Source organism: Adiantum capillus-veneris, chromosome 9, assembly GCF_014529385.1.
Source record: "Adiantum capillus-veneris isolate H3 chromosome 9, ASM1452938v2, whole genome shotgun sequence".
Taxonomy (NCBI): Eukaryota; Viridiplantae; Streptophyta; class Polypodiopsida; order Polypodiales; family Pteridaceae; genus Adiantum; species Adiantum capillus-veneris.
In genome coordinates, this window is record NC_140939.1 from 39850404 (window position 1) to 39870370 (window position 19967).

Below are 19967 nucleotides of genomic sequence, written 5' to 3' on the forward strand. Positions count from 1 at the left end.
TTACATGCAATTAGAATATGATGCACTTATAGAAAATGACACATGGATTTTATGTGATTTGCCTCCCGGCTAAAAGGCCATTGGTAGAAGTGGGTTTACAATTGAAACGCAAGCCAGATGGTGAGATTGATCGCTATAAGGCTCGACTTGTTGCAAAAGATTATGCACAGCAAAAAGACAGATTATGAAGAGACTTTTGCTCCCACTTGTCGTATGACTATTGTGCGTTTTCTATGTGCATTGGCAGCTCATTTTGGTTGGGATGTACATCAGTCAGACATTGTTACTGCTTTCTTGAATGGTGACATATTTGAGGAAGTTTATGTAACAGCAACCTCGCGGTTTTGTGATTAAAGGACACGAATATAAAGTGTGCAAATGTAAGAAAGCTTTGTATGGGTTGAAGCAATCTCCTCGTGCTTGGTATGAGAAGGCTGACACTCATTTGGTCAAACGAGGCTTTCGTAACAGTCCAACAGAAAGCACATGTATGTAAAGCGTGAGGGTGATGTACTTCTCATTTGTCGTTCTCTATGTGGATGATTTACTGATCACTGGACCAAATGAGAGACATATTGCTGAATTTAAGGTTGATTTGAATGCTACTTTCAAGATGAAAGATTGGGGTTGTTGCATCATTACTTGGGTATACGGTTTAAGCAGTGTGATGGTGGTATTGCCTTGTGTCAGAAAAGTTACATAGAGACATTGCTATGTAAGTTTGGACTTGAGGATTGCAAACCTATTGCCACTCCCATGGAAACAGGTTTGAAATTGAGTCTTCATGATGCTGGTGATCCTGCCGATGTCACTCTTTACTAAACTGATGTTGGCTGCCTCATTTATGTATGCAGCACGAGGTCGGATATTCAATTTGCAGTCTTACGGGTCAGCAGATTCATGCATAGCCCAAGGTCTAAGCATTGACAGGCTGTCAAGATGATTTTTTGCTACTTGAGTGGCACTAAACATCTTGGCTAGTTTTATCCCAAGGGCTCAAATTCGGCTTGTTGTTTTGACACACGAGTGTCCACAAGTGGTTTTTGTTTCATGCTTGGCAACTCATGCATATCATGGTTGAGCAAGAAGCAACCTACTATGGCCACTTCCAATTGTGAGGCTGAGAACAGGGCAGTCTTCACAGCTATGGTTAAGAGTGTATGGCTTAGACGTCTTATGGCTAATTTGGGTGTTGGACAGGACACTGCCAACACTATCTACATTGACAGTCAGAGCGCATTGGCAATTGCGAGGAACCCAGTTTTTCATGCTCGCACAAAGCACATCGAGGTGCATTACCACTATGTCAGGTAGAGGCTCTCAGCAGGAGAGATCAGCTTGGCTTATATGCCAACACAGGACAACCGTGCAGATCTTTTCACAAAGGCATTATCTCGTGAGATGTTTGAAGCTTTTCGCAAAGCTTTGGGCTTATTCCCCTTTGTAGACTGATCATGTCCTCAGGGCATGGCACTTCCCTATACTCTCTGTGCCAGCTCTCGTTCACCGCATCACTCCCAGGGAATTTTTGTTACCATATACATGTGGTAGTGATGTGTGTAAACACACTTAGGACCGCCGGGTCATTTTTTCTCTCACTAGGAGGTTTTTTCCCCGTGTATTGTATATATGCCCATCACTCTAGCGCTAACTCATCTTTCCATTGCACTCTAAGTAATACACTTTGTTTTGTGCCTTGAGCTTCCTTTGTCTGCTCCAAGTTGTGTGTGTTTTTCTGCAACCCTAATTCCAACATCGGTTGCTTGGAGTTTCTCTATTGAGAAGAGGTATTCTGATGGTCGATGATCATCAAATACGCTATGTGGATTGACCACTACAGTAGCAGGTTATGGTTGTGTATACGCTTCCTTATAAGCAGGTCAAGTACCCTTGGCATACTGCTAGTATGAGCATAAACTCTTATGCTAGTGAGTGAATGATCAACCAACCATTCCAAGAAGGAAAGAAAGACCTTAACCACATACGAGAAAGCAACCCTGAGAATCAAAGCGGGTTTGCTCTATTGTGAACCGAGTTTGAACATACGTTCAGAGAATCCTATGGTTGTAATTTTGTATGCCTAAGATTTTGCAAGCTGTCGTTGATGCTTGCAAGGTGAAACATTTTTTATGGCTTCCGCAAGGAAGAGACGCTAATAGGCGTCAGGAAAACACTGCCAGTGGTAAAAACCCGCAGGAGAAAAAGATGGAAAGGAGTGCCGCCGTGCACAAGGGATCTTCGGATCGGAACAATCAGCCTACATTGAGAAAAGACCAAGAACAAGAACTTCCTCTAGTGAAATGGAAGACTCTATTTACCAAAGGAATCCATACTCACATGAGATGAATGCTCTATGATTTGGGCATTCCCTTTGCGGAAGGAATACAAGGTTTAATACCCTCGGGACTAATAGTATACGATTACGTGCAAGAACACACATCTAGATTGATTTCTAGAAAGATTATTCTTCTCGAGCTAAAGAAGATGGAATTGCCTTGACGCTTGCTGCTGCTCATGCCCCCCCTGTGCACGCACCTGCAACCCCTCCCCCCCTCTCGCAATCGCTCACACCTCCCCCCTCCTCCCTTGCGCTGCGCACTTCCCTGCCCGCTATCCTGCCCGCCGCTGTCCAGCACACCAGCGCGCTGCCCGCTGCCCTGCCTGCGTGCAGTATAGCCAGCCCTCGCACCCCCTTTTGCCATCGTTGCACCTACCCGCCCCTTGACCTCAGTCCTCCTACTCCCCCCCGGTCCCTGTTCCCTTTTTTCGCCTTCTGCCTGCATGTAGGCTGTTTTTTCAGCTTGCTGGCATACGCCTCGACACCAACGACCGTATCCTTCCAATAGCAGACACAGAATGGCGGCCTCTGCTCCACCTCAGAGGGACTCCACAGAAGCCCCCTCGCCCGACACCGCGGAGCCGACCCTTCAACTTGCTCTTTTGCCAGAAGAGCAAGCGAGCTTGATGGCTGAAGTGGAGCGCTTGCAAGCCACTTCGGTTATCCGTAAGATCATTGGCACTCGGCCCAGTCGGGGCAAGGTTCGGGATTTACTACAGGCCCGTCTTCTCTCCGATGTGGGCAAGATCACCGATGTCCAGATCCTCGGGAGAGGGTACTACCAGGTCGAGTTCGAGTCTGCAGATATAACGACCAAGGTGATTTCGATGAGCCCACTCGGCATCTGAGCAGCTCGAGCTTCTTCTAGAGAGCCTTATACATTGGACTCAGAGTCCAAACAGGTTTTGTCAAGGAGCGTAGTATCCTTGACAACATCTTTACTTTTTCGGAGGCTTCTGCCCTCGCGCAGCTCCGTGGTGAGGATTTGGTGATTCTTCTTCTCGATTTTGAGGAGGCCTACGATAGAGTTGACTGGAATTTTTTGGAGGGCACTCTACACAGGATGGGCTTCTCAGATGCTTGGATCAGAGGGGTGTCAGCATTGTACAGACAGGCACACAGTTAGGTGCTTTTAGCAGGAGGTAGAGGTGATCGCTTCATGCTCACACGGTCGGTCAAACAGGGCTGCCCTCTTGCCCCTTTCCTCTTTTTGTTCTATGCTGAGGCGATGAGCAGGTTTTTGGTTTCACAGTAGGTTGATTTACGTGGCTTAGCGCTCCCTATTCGGGGAGATGAGCTACTGGACGCTGAGTTTGCAAACAACTCAGCCTTGTACTTGAATGGCCAGGAGGCCAACCTACACAGGTGTGAGCAGGCTCTTGAGACTTTCTGTTGTGCATCTGGCACACTGATCAACGGGAGAAAGACTGTGGCTTTCTCAATTGGTAGTGCTCCTTCACCAGATTGGATGCCAAGTGAGGGTTTCGGGTGGATTCCCCCAGGGACTGCAGTTCGGTACTTGGGCTGTCAGGTTGGTGTGGACTTGTCTCCCGAGCAGCAGATTGCTCCCCTCTTCCTGTCTATCAGGAGGAAGTTGTTACATTGGAGCTCCGCACGACTTTCTTTGGCAGGCAGAGTTGTAGTGACCAACCAGGTGTTGTTGGCTACTATGTGGTACATCACTTCTTGTTGGATCTTCTCGAGTTCTTGTATTAGCCAGGTTGAGAGGCTGATCAGGAACTTCCTTTGGTCAGGGCGTGACACTCAGATAGCTCGGGCCAAAGTGGCATGGCAGGTCATCGTTCTTTCTTGTTCTCGGGGAGGGTTGGGGATCATAGACACAGCACAGCAGAGCAGAGCCCTTCTTGGGAAGTTTATCTTCAAAGGACTTCTTCCATGTGAGGAGCCTTGGAAGGAGTTCTTGCTTCAGCGGCTTCGTGCTAGGGTGCCTCAGGCTGGAGGTCCATGGCGACCCTCTACTCCATGGATTTTCACAGAGACTTGTAGAGTTGGCTTGAGCAGGAGACTAGAGGACCACTTCGCTTTGAGTCTGCTCCGTTCCTGGGAGCAACTGCAGTGAGGCCTAGAGCAACGTCAGCCTACTTGCATCGAGGAGCGCGTGAGACAGCCCCTTGTTTGGAACCCCATGGTTAGCGCTCAGAGAGGCCACTTGGTTGGTAGTCGGCCTCATGTTTCCTGGGGTCCCATAACAGAGGGTCCAGCACGCTCTCTAGGTGACTGGTTACAGTTTTCAGGCTTGTCAGAAGAGCTTCAGGGCATTTAGCTACAGTGCATGAGAGGGGTGCAGAGCATGTGTCAGGACATCTCAGAGGCAGTACCAACTGAGTGGCTCACACCTCTCGAGTCAGCAGCGCCCAGATTGATGGGAGCTTTCATGCGACTGGAGGTTCTCATCTCAATTCTGGCTTGCTCGGAGACTATACCCTCCTTGTTTTTCGAGCTACAGGGTGAGGGACGCTTACATCGAGTTGCAGTTGAGGCCCCGCAGGTGGCAGAGTGCTGTTTTCAGAGGATTCGCGTGGTGGGCATATGTGGGAGGACTTGTGTCATAGATCCCGACCCAGCAGCTGTTGAGACTGGCCATTGGAGACTGTGGGCTTGGGAGAGTTGTCCACTGGCACGAGTACAATGGGATCCTGGAGAGTGGCTGTGGAGGGACTCTATAGACCATCCAGGTGTTCCTTTCTTTCAGTACATTGTTCGGCTGGGACATCACATACTGGCAGCGCAGAGAGAGGCTCGTCCTGCTGCTGCAACACCTCATTGGCAGGAGGAGGGTCTCACAACCGAGTTCTTGGCAGCTTTTTGGAAGAGGTTGTGGGACTCCAGACAGCCGAGACGAGTCACTTTGTTCGAGTGGCTGGTTGCACACAGAGCTACAGCAGTTGGGAGTTGGCTTGTACATAGTGGTCTCTCGGCTGCATGTGCAGCTTGTGACCATCTTGTGGAGAGTCAGCGTCACTGTCTTTGGGACTGTCCTTTAGCACAGCATGTGTGGCTTCGTGTCCTTCGGCTGATGCCAGCTCTTTCCACTGCTCGGCTGTACACTTGGGGGGCAGCTGCTTGGTCCACTCTCACGGGCCCGGCACTTCAGTTTGAGCTATCTTCCTCCAACAGGATGATAGTGATGCGAGGGGGTCGACCTACACTCCAGCCTGCTACACAGCTTACTCCATAGGAGTGGTGCAATGAGAGAGAGGAGTGTTGGGAGCTCATCAGTGGCCTGACACTCTGGTTCATCTGGCGGGCCCGTTGCTTCCGCATCTTAGAGGCTCACCCTGTACCACCAATAGAGACTGCTCGGGATCTTTGGCTAGAGTTGGTCCATACTCTCAGAGGACAGTTCGAGAGATTCTAGGGCAGTTCCAACCGCATGTAGGAGCGCAGAGAGGCTTTCCTTCGACTTTGGCGTCCTAGGCCTTTTTTCACCATGGGCCAGGGTGTGCTCAGATGGCACTACCGTCCACTTGTGTGGCTTTTCCCTCCTCCCATCTCTTGATCTAGCCTCATTGTACTTATTTTGTTTTTTCATTGGGAGAGTCTCCCCATCATGATTGTTGTAGCCCTCTCTTGTAGAGGAAGTTGTAGCCCTATGGGTAGTTTCATTAACTAATAGAAGGATCATTCTCTCGGAAAAAAAAAAGATGGAATTGAGTTAGCAGATTCTCGGATAAGGGAACTTTCAATTTGTTGGAAAGACACGAATAACACGTTCTTACGTGGCTCGTAAGTTTGATGATTGGTGAGGAATATCCTCGAGGTACCAGAGGAAGGACATGAACCGGTAAGGTAAGTATTGAATTATTGAGTTTTTGTTTAATTTAATTTTTAAGTTCTCTTTTGAGAAAAGACTAGCTCAACTCACCATTGAGCTAGATCTGGAATTTTTTCGGTTTCTCCCCGGGCAGTTTGGTTGGATCTCTACAATTGAGGACAACTGTTTATAAGTGAAAGGAATGTTGCTAAATTGGCTTTATCTGACAGGAAAAATAATTCTAAATGAATTATTGGAATTTTAAGTAAGAGGGTTTTTCTCACTAGAGACATCCGAGTACAAATATTTCTAGTGCGTCATTCAGCTGGTAGAAAAGTATCCCAAAACCTCTGGCAATAATCGTTTAGGGTATCTTCTTTAGTCGTCTGGAGATGGTTCCATGCTATGATAACATACTCTTCGTAATCCTCAGTGAGCCATGCGGAGGTGAAAACTCGTTTGGACTTTATCCATGAGGTGGGTGCTTCCTTTCACAAAAGTAGGGTCAACCACCAAGTCTGGGCATTGCCTTTCAAATAGGAAGATGCGTATCTCTCTCTCTCTCTCTCTCTCTCTCTCTCTCTCTCTCTCTCTCTCTCTCTCTCTCTCTCTCTCTCTCTCTCTCTCTCTCTCTCTCTCTCCAGCATCTCGAAAGATGATGGCTTCTCCACACAACAAAACACCCCCGCGGACGCTGAAGGCGACTTTCATGCTGACACACAAACAGCTCACAGAGATGGAAAAAGAGATGAAGGAGTGGAAAGCAAAGATGGAAGTCTCCTTTCTCTGTGCTTGATGATGACATATGGGAGTTCTCTAGGGATGGGGACATCATTCTCCTAGGGGACTTCAACGTCCGGACGGGCAACCATCACAGAGTCTTCTATGATACCTCGGAGGAGATGTTGATAGAGCTGGACACCATAGACATGGGGCTAAACAGACGCTCACAGGATACAAAATGTACGGAGTATGGGAGATACTTGCTAGATATGGGCGCCGCACATGGGTTAGCTATACTTAATGGCTTACAGAGATTCCCAGCAACCGTCGGGTTTACTTGCTTCCCACATCGTCACGGAGCTAGCACAGTAGATTATATTATAGCCACGCCGAGCTTTCTTTCCCATATTGAGGACTTTGCAGAGATTTGAGAGCCTAACTACAAAGAGAGGTTTCTCTTGGAGTCATCACTCATAGACAGTCGCGCATTGCCTTCTGGTGCTTAGTACGTCGAAAGAAGAGGGCCTTTCTAGCTAGCCTTGAATAGGAGTTATACCAGTTATTTTTGAGTCAGGATTCGGCCGAGGCTTTGGCGGCTTTTTCATGAACCCTCTCCCGCTCTAGCTATTACTTCTCTCCGGAGGTGTGGGGCCAATATGCAGCATCCCTATGTACAGTGTCGGGGCAGCCACCTCTACCGGATCCACTAGAGCCATGTCCACATGCATGTCTTCTTTACAATGGAGATGGTAAGGAAAGCCATTGACAAGATGAAGCATGGGAGAGCTTATCATCATGAGAGATTAGTGGCCGAGCATTTTATTCATACCAGAGATATGCTTGTAGAGCTTCTATCTATGATGTTCAACCCTGCCTGAGACTTGGAGTTTGTCTACTATCTTGCCTATCCCAAAGGCAGGAGACCTTATGGAGCTTGGGAACTACCATATTATGATCGGTCACACATTAGCACAGTTATACGCATCCGTTCTCGAGCAGCAGCTAACAGACGGGTAGAGAGACAGGGTATACGAGCAACAGGACAGGCAGGTTTCAAGAGGGGTTTCACTACTCTTGATCACATCCTGACTCTACGAGCCATTATTGAGGAGGGCAGGTCACATGGGAAACGGATATATTGTTGCTTCGTGGACTTCCGCAAAGCTTTTGATACAGTACCCAGAGCTAAACTGATGCGGTGACTGCAGGTCATGAGGGTACCCATAGAGCTCATTTGGGGGATTATGGCTTTATATTGATCAATTCTGGGGTAGGTACGCACTCCCAAGGGGATTTCTACCCAGGTTCACTCCACTATTGGAGTGAAGCAGGGATGCCCGTTGTCTCCTACTTTGTTTGGTATGTATGTAGATGGGGCCTCTAATTACATTACGAGACTAGGGGACAAAGGAGCATAGCTAGCAGGGACATGGATCCCACTTTTGTTATATGCTGATGTCCGACTCCCTAGAGGGATTGCAGCGCCATTTGGATGCCTTAAATGTGTTTGTGGAGGATAGTGGATTGTTTGTCAACCTTGGTAAAACCAAGGTTATGGTGTTTACAACACAACGCAATGGGTCGGGAGGTCAGCTCCAAATTTACTTATGGGCATGAGATTGTGGGGTATACATATGCATATACTTATCTGGGAGTGGTTTTCAGTGGGCCAGTTTTTTTGCTGAGAAAAGCAACAGAGACTAGATTGACCAGAGCCTATGCAACCTTGGGCAAACTTGAGAGGATGTGTTCGTAGGTTCAATTTCAAGAACCCCGAACCAAACTTTGGCTTTTTGATACTTTGGTGACCTTAGCTATGATGTGTGGGGTGCAAATTTGGGGCCCCTCGGTTGGTTGTCATGGCAGAGCACTGAGGTTGTCATGGCAGAGCTAGCAACACTAATGGATGGAAAGGGATGGAGACTCAAGAGGCCCTTGGTATCTATGATTTCCCGGATGATTAGAGCCAAGGCCTCAGTACCTCAAGAGATTATTAGAGCAAAGCTAGTTGCCACTCTGGTGGTGATTGAGGTACTTACTAGATCACTCTCTTTCATACATAGCTTGTGGGACCTTCCCAGAAATAGATATGTCCGGCTTGCTCTTGAGTCTTTCCGGCAGTTGGCCTTACAGGGAGACACAGCCTGCTGGTATGGACAAATGACTTCTTGGTTCCAGATGCATGGTTTTAGCATGGACAGAGTGCCTCCCTTCCAATACTCTTTGGAGGCCCCCTCTCTCACTGTGACACGGACAAAGATTACTAGACTTATCCATCAAGACTTGATTCAAATGGACACCAAGAGTACTTGGATAGAGCCTACTCAAGAGTTGGGCACAAAGATGGCTTTTCACAGAGGAACATTTTATTCAACTCACGGCAGATGGCTTTGTAGTCAGGCCCAGATATATGGATACACATTTATCATATGGGGTGCTGTGTGCTATTGGTCATATACGCACATCCTCACACAAACTTGAGATTGAGACTGGCATATATAGAGGAGTTCCGATTGAGACTAGGGTATGTCGTGTATGCCATAGGGAGCCAGAGACAGAGCTGCATTACATTTGTCATTGCTTCATATACTATGAGATTTGTAGGCGAGTCCATTGCTTATTCAGAGAGGGTTTTAAACCACTTTCCAGAGTTATGGGATACCAGGATTAAAGATGCTTGGGTCTGTTCTTGCTTGAGTTGAGGAGACATAGAGAGTGCTTGTTGAGGCGATCAGAGAGACAGACTCAACGGCAGGTCACGGACTATTTCAAGCCAGCCATTACCACTAGAGAGCTAGACAGACAGGTTCTATAGTAGAGTTCGGATCCCACCTCCACTAGAGCACACTGATTCACCGTGCAATGGACCTAGGGAGATCGAGGCGTCCACGATTACAGAGAAAGGCATCCCCAGCATAGACGAAGATTACAAAGGAGGATTCGGATTATTTTGGCACGCTACGTACGATGCCCAGTCGGGTTTTTGACCATAGAGGACATCGAGGAGATCCGACATCGACCGATGCTAGATTTACTTTGAGCTGGAGGATTATCCCCTTCTTAGTAGCTTAAGTTTCTTGCACCCCTCATTATTTTGTACCTTCGTATTGACTAGAGAGTCTCTAGTCTTTCCCCCACATTCACTTTCACTACAACATTTTGTTTAGGATGTCAGTCTTTCTTTCAGCACACAAACTTTATATTAGATTCATCAATTTGTAACTTGTTGGTCTCATAGGTCATTTTGGCCTTTTGTAGACGTTAATATATCATTTCATTTTCATCTCTCTCTCTCTCTCTCTCTCTCTCTCTCTCTCTCTCTCTCTCTCTCTCTCTCTCTCTCTCTCTCTCTCTCTCTCTCTCTCCTGCGCCACCCTCGCTGCCCACCTGCAGAACCCACGCCACCCTCTCGCTGCCCACCAGCCTCTCTCCTGCGCCATCCTGCAGAACCCACGCCACCCTCCAATACAAACCCCCCCCCCCCGCAAGCCCTTCCCTCAGCCTGCAGTAGCCATACAGTCATGGCCATCCCGGCCTCTGCTGTAGCACACCCTAACCAACTTTGCTGAACCCACGCCTGCCAACCCTGCCCTCAGCCTACATTGCTCTCTGCCGTACAGCCCCATAACCCCCCTTCTCCCCCCCCCCCCCCCCCCCCCCCACATTGGTATGAGGTTCAACACTTGGTGACCCGCACAAGCGCCCCTCCTTCACCCCACCCTCCCATCATGGCACCCCTTGATAAGAGGGAGGTGGAGGAAATGATAGCTTGGGCCATCTCCCAGGTCAAGGAGGCCGACAAAGCACTCAACACAGAGATGCGCAAGTTGTCGGACAAAATTAAGCAATTGGAAGAGGAGAGGAAGCAAACGGAGGAGCAGATTAAAGTTCTCACTGCAGAAAGGGATGCATGGAAGATAGCACACGCTGAAATTCAGCAGGAGTTCACTAGAGAATTTCACCGCATGCAAGAGGACATACATCATATGAGAGGGGTAGCACGAGAAGAAGGTGAAATCTCCCAAATAGAGGAACTCAAAGAAGGACTGAAAAAAGAGTGCATAGCGGAGCTCAAGGAAGACATGATACAGGAATTAGATGCAAAGCAAGGGAATTGGATCGAGGTAGTAAAGAAAAACATCAAGAAAGAAGTGCGGGAAGAGAATGCGAAAGAAGATGTGATAAGGGTTCAGGACACACTAGAAGAGAAGAAGCTACGTTATGCACGCAGGCTAAACGTGCGTATTACTGGACTCCCAGAAGGGGCTTCACCCGATTCAAATGCGCAGGAGTTTTGTCAGAGCATGGGATACACGACCATGCCATTCACACGGGTCTGGAGGGCCGGGAAAGATGCAACTAGATCTAGAGCTCTTATTTTACAGATGCAGTCTCAGGAGGACAGAGTTTCTTTCTTTCGAAAGTGAGCCATACTACGTGGGCGGCCCGGTGAGACCATATATATGGATGAGGACTTGACCAGGATGCAGATTGAGCATAGGAGAGCATGCATGCCCCAGATCCTACAGGCCAGGAGGGAGGGCAGAAAGGCCTTCTACCGTGATGGTAGGGTCTTTATCGATGGTCGCCCTACTAAATAGGGCCACGTGGCCTATGAGACATCAGTACCACCAGAGATATTGATTAGAGGAGCAGTATGGAACTGCAATGGCTCTCTATGGACGTGGCCAGACATGCTAGAGGAGGTCATGGAGGGGCATGATTTCATATATATCACAAAGACTCGTGAGAGCCCGGAGAGGGGGCTACCTCGTATTACCGGATTCCAGTGGGAGTCAGCTTTCAGGCATACTACACGCCAGAGTACAGCTAGAAGGTCGGGGGGAGTGGCTATTTTATTTAGACATACTCTACAGAGTCACATTCAGATCATGAGCAGGGATGAGGAGGCCAGATATCTATGGGTACGTCTGGCGATATCACATCAGAGATGGATTTATCTAGCCATTTACTATTTTCCTCCACGTGGATCTAGATACGCGGGTTAGGAGGGTGCGGGACAAGTCAAAGATAGTGACTCCCCATACGCGTCTCTATCGGAGGATATCCTACATTACTCCACACTCGGAGAAGTCTTCCTCATGGGGGACTTCAATAGGCGCACCCAGACCAGATAGTGTGAGATATATGACATGGAGCAACCCGATATTATGAGGACTCTTGACCCGGAGGAGATGGGGATCGGCAGATCTTCAGACGACATAGGCCAGGATACCACAGGATATGGTAGATACCTTGTAGAGTTGGGCAGCAGACACCATCTCGTTATTTATAACGGGATGCATCGATGGCCAGATTCTACCGGACTGACTTGCTTCCCACATGGAGGAGGGGGGAGCACTGTGGATTACGTCTTGGGACCTCTATCTGCTGCACACTTATTACAGTCATTCAGTATTGGACGCTGCCCAGTGGGAGCTGACCACACCTTTCTTAGCTTTGCACTCTCATCCTCCGTCTCACTTGACACTCCACCTTCTACACACACTCACACCACGATCCACTTTACTCATGAGCTCTCACATGTCTACATTGATCATCTCCACTCATGCTTGCTCTCCCTTGACCCTCATGCCCCACTCGACACACTTACCACACAATTCACACAGATTCTCCATGATTCAGCTCTTCATAGTTTTCCTCATAGCACTCACACACACCCATCTCGAGTGGGGTCTATGCCACAGAATGGCTGGTATGATGATGATTGCCGGGAGCTTCGCAAAGGTCTTCGCGCAGCAGAGGCTCGTGGCAAGATCACACAGAGACAGGCACAGAGGCGCATGCAGTCCCTTATCCGCCGTAAAAAGCGAGAATGGGAAGAACGTCAGTATTGGGAGTTATATCACTTGCTCATGAGTAGAGATAGTGGAGAGGCTTGGCGATGCATCCGTGAGCGAGGGCGCCCGACACCACCTTTGGCATGATTATGCAGAGCGCCTCTACTAGATACCAGGGCAGCCACCTATACCCACACCACAGAGACCACGACCGATTACAGCATCATTCTTTACATCACATATGGTGAGCAGAGCCATCTCACACCTCCAGCATGGACAAGCCAGAGATCAGTCTAGATTACAGGCAGAGCATTTGATTTATGGGAGAGATACCCTGGCACCACTTATTGCTCACCTCTTCAACAGGGCTCTAGTAGAGGGATTCCCAGACTCGTGGACAGAGCATACCATTGTGCCTATCCACAAGTCAGGGGATGTTATGGACCCGGGCACATATCGCACTATAATGATAGGGCCCATGCTGGCCAAGTTATATGGAGCAGTATTGGAGGAGGCATTGAGCACTCTAGCCGAGACGGAGGGTCTTAGAGCTCCAGGCCAGGCAGGATTTCGGCGATCTTTCTCTACCATAGACCATATCTTCACTCTTAGATGTCTGATTGATCAGACTCGAGTGAAGAAGAGGAGATTGTATTGCTGCTTTGTGGACTTCCGCAAAGCTTTTGACACAGTACCTAGAGAGAGGTTATTCAGACGACTGATGGATCTGGGTGTAAGTGAGGAGATGATTTGGGGGATATATGCATTGTATGAGCATGTTTCTGGCAGAGTCAGATGTCCAGGAGGTATATCAGACACTCTTGTTAGCACCATTGGGGTGAAACAGGGGTGCCCTCTTTCACCTACACTATTTGGACTCTATATTGATGAGATTGTGGACTTCATTCAGCACAGAGGAGGAGATGGAGTGGAGATAGGCGGGACTACATTACACGTATTGCTCTACGCGGATGACATAGTGCTAGTAGCAGAGTCTGCTGAGGGGCTACAGCGACATCTTTCAGTGCTTGGTGATTTTTGCTTACAGTGAGGGCTTTCAATGAACCTTGGTAAAACCAAGGTTCTTATCTTTCATACTTCAGCACAGGTCATGAGGCAGAGTGCATTTATAGCAGCAGAAGGGAGCATTGAGATTACAGGGTCATATGTTTACCTTGGTGTGACCTTCACAACAGCATCAGGGGCATTCTCGATGGCACAGGCAGCTAGAGACAGACTCACTAGAGGGTATTCAGCACTGGCATTGATGGAGAGGCAGTGCCATCAGGCACACTTTCAGGAGCCCCGTACAAAGGGGTGGCTATTTGATACACTGGTCACACCAGCACTTATGGGCTGCGATATGGGGCCTAGGGCTAGCTGCTTCTATATGGACTCTAGTGGAGTGACCATAGATACTCATGATCTAGAGACTCATTCGCAGCAAGCCCTCAGTACCACATGACATCATTCGAGCCGAACTTGCCGCACCACCTATGCTGGTTGAGGTACTTTTTCAGACTGTATGCATGCTGCACAGACTTCAGAGCATGGACAGAGATCGTATTGCATACTGAGCCTTCTCGGCATCACAGGACATGGCATTGGCAAGGGATCGGACCTCATGGTATGCTCAGACACTAGATTGGTTTTCTTCTAAGGGACTGGATATTGATAGACTGGCGCCACTACTGTACGACACTCAGGCCCCCACCTATTCCCTCACACAATCTGAGAGGAATAGGGTCATTAGACAGGAGATATGGCACACCTACATTCAGAGGACATGGGTTGACCCAAGACATGAGCTACCATCGAAAATGCTAGATTACCGCGAGCATTTTCTACAGCTATCAGAGTAGGGGTTCATTGAGACCCCCCTAGACATGCAGAGATATATGCCACATCACCTTCGGGTGGCCATTGGGCAGCTTAGAGTGTCCTTGCACCAGTTGGAGATTGAGAGGGGCAGAGCCGGAGGCATACCACGAGATGAGCGTATATGTCCCATTTGTCATACAGAGGTGGAGAGCGAGGAGCACTTCATGGTGAGATGCCGAGCTTACTTGGAGCTCGGAGTTCAGTTTGGCATAGAGGATACACTCCAACAATGTATAGCGAGGAGTGACCAGATCCAGCTAGGCCGCTTCCTGACCACTACTTTTAGCTTGCGTGAGCAGATTCTACAGCCACGACAAGAGGCAGGTGCGAGTACACAACGGACTATTACAGAGTTCTTCCAGCGAGAGGTGTCTAGCCAGAGACCTCCGACTCACATGAGCGGGCTCACGCTTCAGCAGGCCGACACCCAGAGAGCGCGTCGTAGACCACGAGTCCCTGGCTATCTGAGACGGCGACCACATCACGACAAGGTATTGAGGATACGGGCACTACATCAGCACCACCTGGAGATGAGGTATGCATCTACACATTGGACCACCAGGTTGCAGGAGGCTCTTCGACCACCCTCCCCTATGTATGACATTCTCCACCCACCCCCTATAGTATGCTTTTAGCTAGACATTGCCCGCCATCATGTGGCCTTGTATTATACTGTGTAGTCATTTTCTGCTGTGACAGAGCTACACACGTGCCTATACTGCTATGCTGCACACACAGGGTAGCCACTATCCGCGGAGTCGGAGCTACCACCCACTCTCATACTCATTCACAGTAGACACAGTCGGTTTATTCTTTCTTTTCTCTCATTTTACCGACACCCAGATCACCACTTTTGTATATGATTTGGTCTCATAGGCCAACTTTGGCCTTTAGTAGACGTAAATAAAGCTTTCTTTCTTTCTCTCTCAAACAAGGTGAAGACTAACAGGCACTTGCAATCGAGAATGGCACGCTAAGGGTTCTTGTGGTTGAGAATGAGAATCTCAAGAGGACACTAGAGATGCAAACAACACGTTTGATGCAACTTGAAGAGGAAGTCAAGGAATGTAAACGCTCTCTTGTGGACTTGAATGCTTTGAAGGAGCGCATGAGCAAAGTAGAGCATGACCATGTATTGAAAGAGCAGAAATTTGACTTCATGAGTTGGGATGTATGCGACATGAAAAATGTATGCACAAACAAGTCTTGGGTTGATGTATGTGGTAGCAATGTGGTTCCTAATTCCTCCCTCATGCAAGCTATGGCTCAAACAAAGAATGTTGAGAATGTGGATGCGGAGGAGTTGAAGGAACAGGAGCAACGTTCCAAGAATATTGTTATTCGTGGAATTCCCGAAGAGAAGTTAGAGACGCCTCGCCTCCTCTTGCCATTGTTATCGAAGATTTCTTCAAAACCCGCTTTGGCATGTTCGGAGTTATGGTCTATGGAGCACATAGAGTGGGTAAGCAAGGAGCTCCTCGCTCTGGAGAACGGCCAATTGTATGCACCATGCTGGATGAGACCGAACGAAAGATTATCCTTGATAATAGTTGGATCTATTTGAGGGATACAAAATGTTTTGTATGTGAAGATCGTACTATTAAGCAACAAATTATGCGTCGCGAGGCATATGAGAAAAGGAATAAGAAAAACAAGGAGATCTCTCAAGAAGAAAATGTGTCCAAGGAGAAGGCAAGTCCGTCAAGCAAATAGGAATGCGTGACCTATGAGGCCGAGTTACACTTGAAAATATGCTTTTGGAATTGCAATGGATACCTATGGAATGTGGGGGCTGGCATTGATGAACTAACAAGCAAAGCCGATGTTGTACTTCTTGTTGAAACTTGGGAGCATAATACACAGGATTAACGGCTTGGAGGATTACAATGTACATTCATTGAGGTGGTCAAAGAATCTTTAGCAACGAAGAGGGCAAGGATAGGTAGCATGTATGGTTAAGAAAGGATTGGAATATTTTGTATCAATTGTGAAAGATGACAAGTACAAACGTTATGTATGACTGAAAATTATGACACCAAAAAGAGCACCCTTTTTTGTAGTCTGTTGCTACATTCCTCATCATGATTTCCCCTTTTATGCTCGCATAGATAGAGATCATCCATTTTTTAATTTAGAAAAGGACATTGCTTATTTCAAAGACAAAGGTGATGGTATTGTCTTTGGGGATATGAATGCTCGCACAAAAACATTGCAACATGATACTCAACAATTTGATATGCCATACATTTCGAGGGAGTTAAAGGAAGTTCACTTGTATGATTGTACTTCTATGGATGAGAGAGCAAGATCACCATGAAAAGTTACTTTTACACATGTGTAGTAGCACGGGTATGCTCATTGCCAATGGTGTATCTTTGTGGAGTGAAACCAATGGATTTACATGTAGAAAACATAATGGGGATAGTTTGTGATTGACTATATGCTATTCTTCGAAGCCATCATGTATCGCATAAAGAGTTTTATGTTTGGCCAATAGATCCCGGAATCACATCATCGGACCTTATGTATTGACCTTGCATGTGGAGAAGCAACTAAGCATGATAATCTTAGCCAAAGGGAAGAGACGTTATCACTATGTATGGATTTCAAACGGGCACCAATGTACACTGAAATGATTGAGCAAAAGTTATAGATGAGAAAGCTTCTACTAAATGGGAAGCTTTCAAGAAAGTTTTTTGTTCTTGTGCCGAAGAATGCTTGGCCATAAAGCATGTCCATGGTATCAACAAAGATAGATCACGCAAAAGGTGGTTTAATAAAGAATGTCAAGATGCTCGAAAGTCCTTGATAAAGCTTGGTACAACTATGGACAAAGACAACTATTAAAGTCATTTGTATACATACAAGGCATTGATTCAAAAGAAGAGAAGAAGATTGAAAGTAAAGCAACAATTTTTTAAAGTCCAAGAAAAGGCACGTGCATGTGGAAGATTTTGGAGAAACTTGAGAGACAAGCGGATTGAGAATTTTGGTAACTTGAGTCTTGTGGATATGTACACACATTGTAGGCAACTATATGAGCAACCAAATGCTGAAAAAAATATCATTCTATGGTTCACTCCTATGTATGTCCTCTTTTTTTACTATTGAGGATGTATCCGGTGGGCTTGAAAAGTTGGCCACTCGCAAAGTGGGAGATCTTTAAGGTATCAAGTCAGAGATGATTAAATGGACGAGTGGATGTGTGATATGTTCAACCTTGTACTTCAACATAGTATGCCTTATGATTGGAGTACTAATTGGAGCCTTTGCATAAAGGAGGGGATGTAAAGAATGTAAACAACTACCGGACTATAATGATTGGGTCTCTTATGGCAAAGTTGTTTGGGTGTATAATGGAGATGAAATTGAGTGATGGGCTGAAGAGAATGACAAGCGTGCAAAAGGACAAGCGGATTTTCGTCGATTCCATAGCACCATTGATCATCTTGTCACTCTTTGTGTTCTCATGAAGGAAAATCGGTTGAAAGGCAAGTGATTGTATTGTTGTTTTGTGGACTTCAAGAAAGCCTTTGATATGATTCCACGTAACAGTTTGTGGAGAAAGATGGAAGAACTCTAAGTGCCAAGTGAGTTTATGCTTGCGGTTTCTCGAATCTATGAGAAGGTGATGTATTAATTACGCATGGGAAGAGGAATTTCAGAATTTTTTGCAAGCACTATTGGGGTTAAACAAGGATGTCCATTTGTTGAAATTAGGGTTGCAGAGAAATGCACACAGCTTGGAGAAGACGAAGGAAGCTCAAGGCACACAATAGAGAGTGTGTAACTTGAGCTTCCTTCGTCTTCTCCAAGATGTGTGCATTTCTCTGCAATCCTAATTCCAACAATTGGTATCAGAGCAGGTTGCCTCCTCCCGGGCTTAGTCGCCAGCTGCTCCAGCACACGCGTGCTCACTTTCTCCGATTTCAGTGAGCTTTGGCGAGCGTTTGCAGGTCAACAAATACTTCGGGAGACCTCGTAGAGCCTGGTCTGCTCAGATTTTCGATTCAGGCTCATTTCGGCCTCCGTTTCCACTACAGGCAGTACTGCACAGGCTATTTCGTCATTTTGTGCAAAATTTCTATTAGTGCCGTTTTTTGCATAACAGGTGCCTTATAGTCTTCTACGGTTTGTGCTATATAGCACGTGTTGTTCCCGCTCCGTTTCTCCTATTTTCGGATAGTTTTCACATCAAGTGCAGCATTTACCATGGCTAACAACAACAACACAGATGTGTTCAAGATGTTTGTTGCTCTGGACAGGTTGGATGGAGACAACTACCCTATGTGGACTATATGATGCAACATGTTCTTGTGTCAAAAGGCGTCTAGAACATTGTGTAGGGCATTGATGTACGTCCTGGTTCTGAGGATGTAGGCGATGTTGAGGATGTTGCAGGTCTTTCTGCAAGGATTGCTGCTGTTAGAGTTGTTTTGTCTACGGCAGAACAAGCTCGTTTTGGGATGTTAAGGATGCGTAGGCTCATGCATTGATTGCGTTGTCTGTGAAGCGCACCATTGTTCCTCACATCCGTTCAGCAAAATTTGCAAAACAGGCTTTGGGATATTTTGGCTGGTCTTTATGCAAGTCGCAATGGGCCTAAAATTGCTTTGTTGCATAAAGAGCTAGAGTTTAAGATTATGCATGAGGAAGATGATATGGACACTTTCCTTGCTAGTGTCAACGATATCAATGAGCAGCTTATTTCTGCAGGTGAAGTCATTTCAGACAGTTCCCTTGTGCAGACTGTTCTTGATGCCTTACGAGATTCCTACTAGACTTTTTCTAGTACTTGGAGACTGATGACCCAAGGAAATCCTGAAGTTGTCAAGTTTGATGCATTATGCACATTGCTGTTGCAAGAGTCACTTTCTAGAAAAAACAGGACTAGGCAGCGTGCAGTTGAACAAGCTTTTATTGCTTCTCAAAGAAAGGGCGGTAACAGTAATGCAACCACTTCTTATGGTTCTGTTGCGAGTGGCAAAAATTATGTTCCTAATGCTTCTACTGGCAGCACTTCGTCTGGCAATTCTGGTGATAAGGGCAAAAAGAAGATGCGTTGCCATTATTGTAAAGCTAATGATCACTTGATCAAGTCGTGTCCCAAGTTGAAGGCCAAAGAGGCTAAGAAGAAAGAGGGTGATGCAGCCATTTTTGAGTCTTCGGTGAAAGGAGACTGTGATGCTGATGTTGATGCAGAATGGGCTTTTAGCGCAGAGTGCACTTACAACCCTGCTGTCCATGATGCATGCTTGTCAGTTGCTGCAGATTCACATGTGGTATTTCGACAGTGGTGCTACAAAGCACATTACCTCACATCGTGAATTGTTTACCTCTCTCGAGTCTGTCCCTCATGGAAATTCAGTCACTTGTGCCAACAATGCCTCTTATACGGTTCAAGGAGTTGGAAAGATTGTGCTTACTGCTGCAAATGGCAGTTCCTTCA

The 19967-nt window shown here is 47.0% G+C and overlaps 2 protein-coding genes and 2 pseudogenes across 2 annotated transcripts in view; all 4 read left to right on the forward strand.

Annotated features, from left to right (window-relative positions):
• LOC147450379 (E3 ubiquitin ligase BIG BROTHER-related-like) overlaps nucleotides 1–19967 on the forward strand; it is a 99342-nt gene that overhangs the window by 65380 nt on the left and 13995 nt on the right. The gene's annotated exons all lie outside the window — the stretch shown is intronic.
• LOC147450380 (uncharacterized) lies at nucleotides 10565–11437 on the forward strand (annotated as a pseudogene).
• On the forward strand, nucleotides 11531–12784 carry LOC147450381 (uncharacterized; annotated as a pseudogene).
• On the forward strand, nucleotides 14059–15153 carry LOC147450382 (uncharacterized). Its single transcript, XM_086520961.1, has one exon. The coding sequence runs from the start codon at nucleotides 14524–14526 to the stop codon at nucleotides 15151–15153; it is 630 nt and encodes a 209-aa protein (XP_086377087.1). The 5' UTR covers nucleotides 14059–14523.

Bases quoted from the DNA above. Each gene is read 5' to 3' on its own strand.
- LOC147450382 (XM_086520961.1), top strand. From the start codon at position 14,524: ATGCAGAGATATATGCCACATCACCTTCGGGTGGCCATTGGGCAGCTT.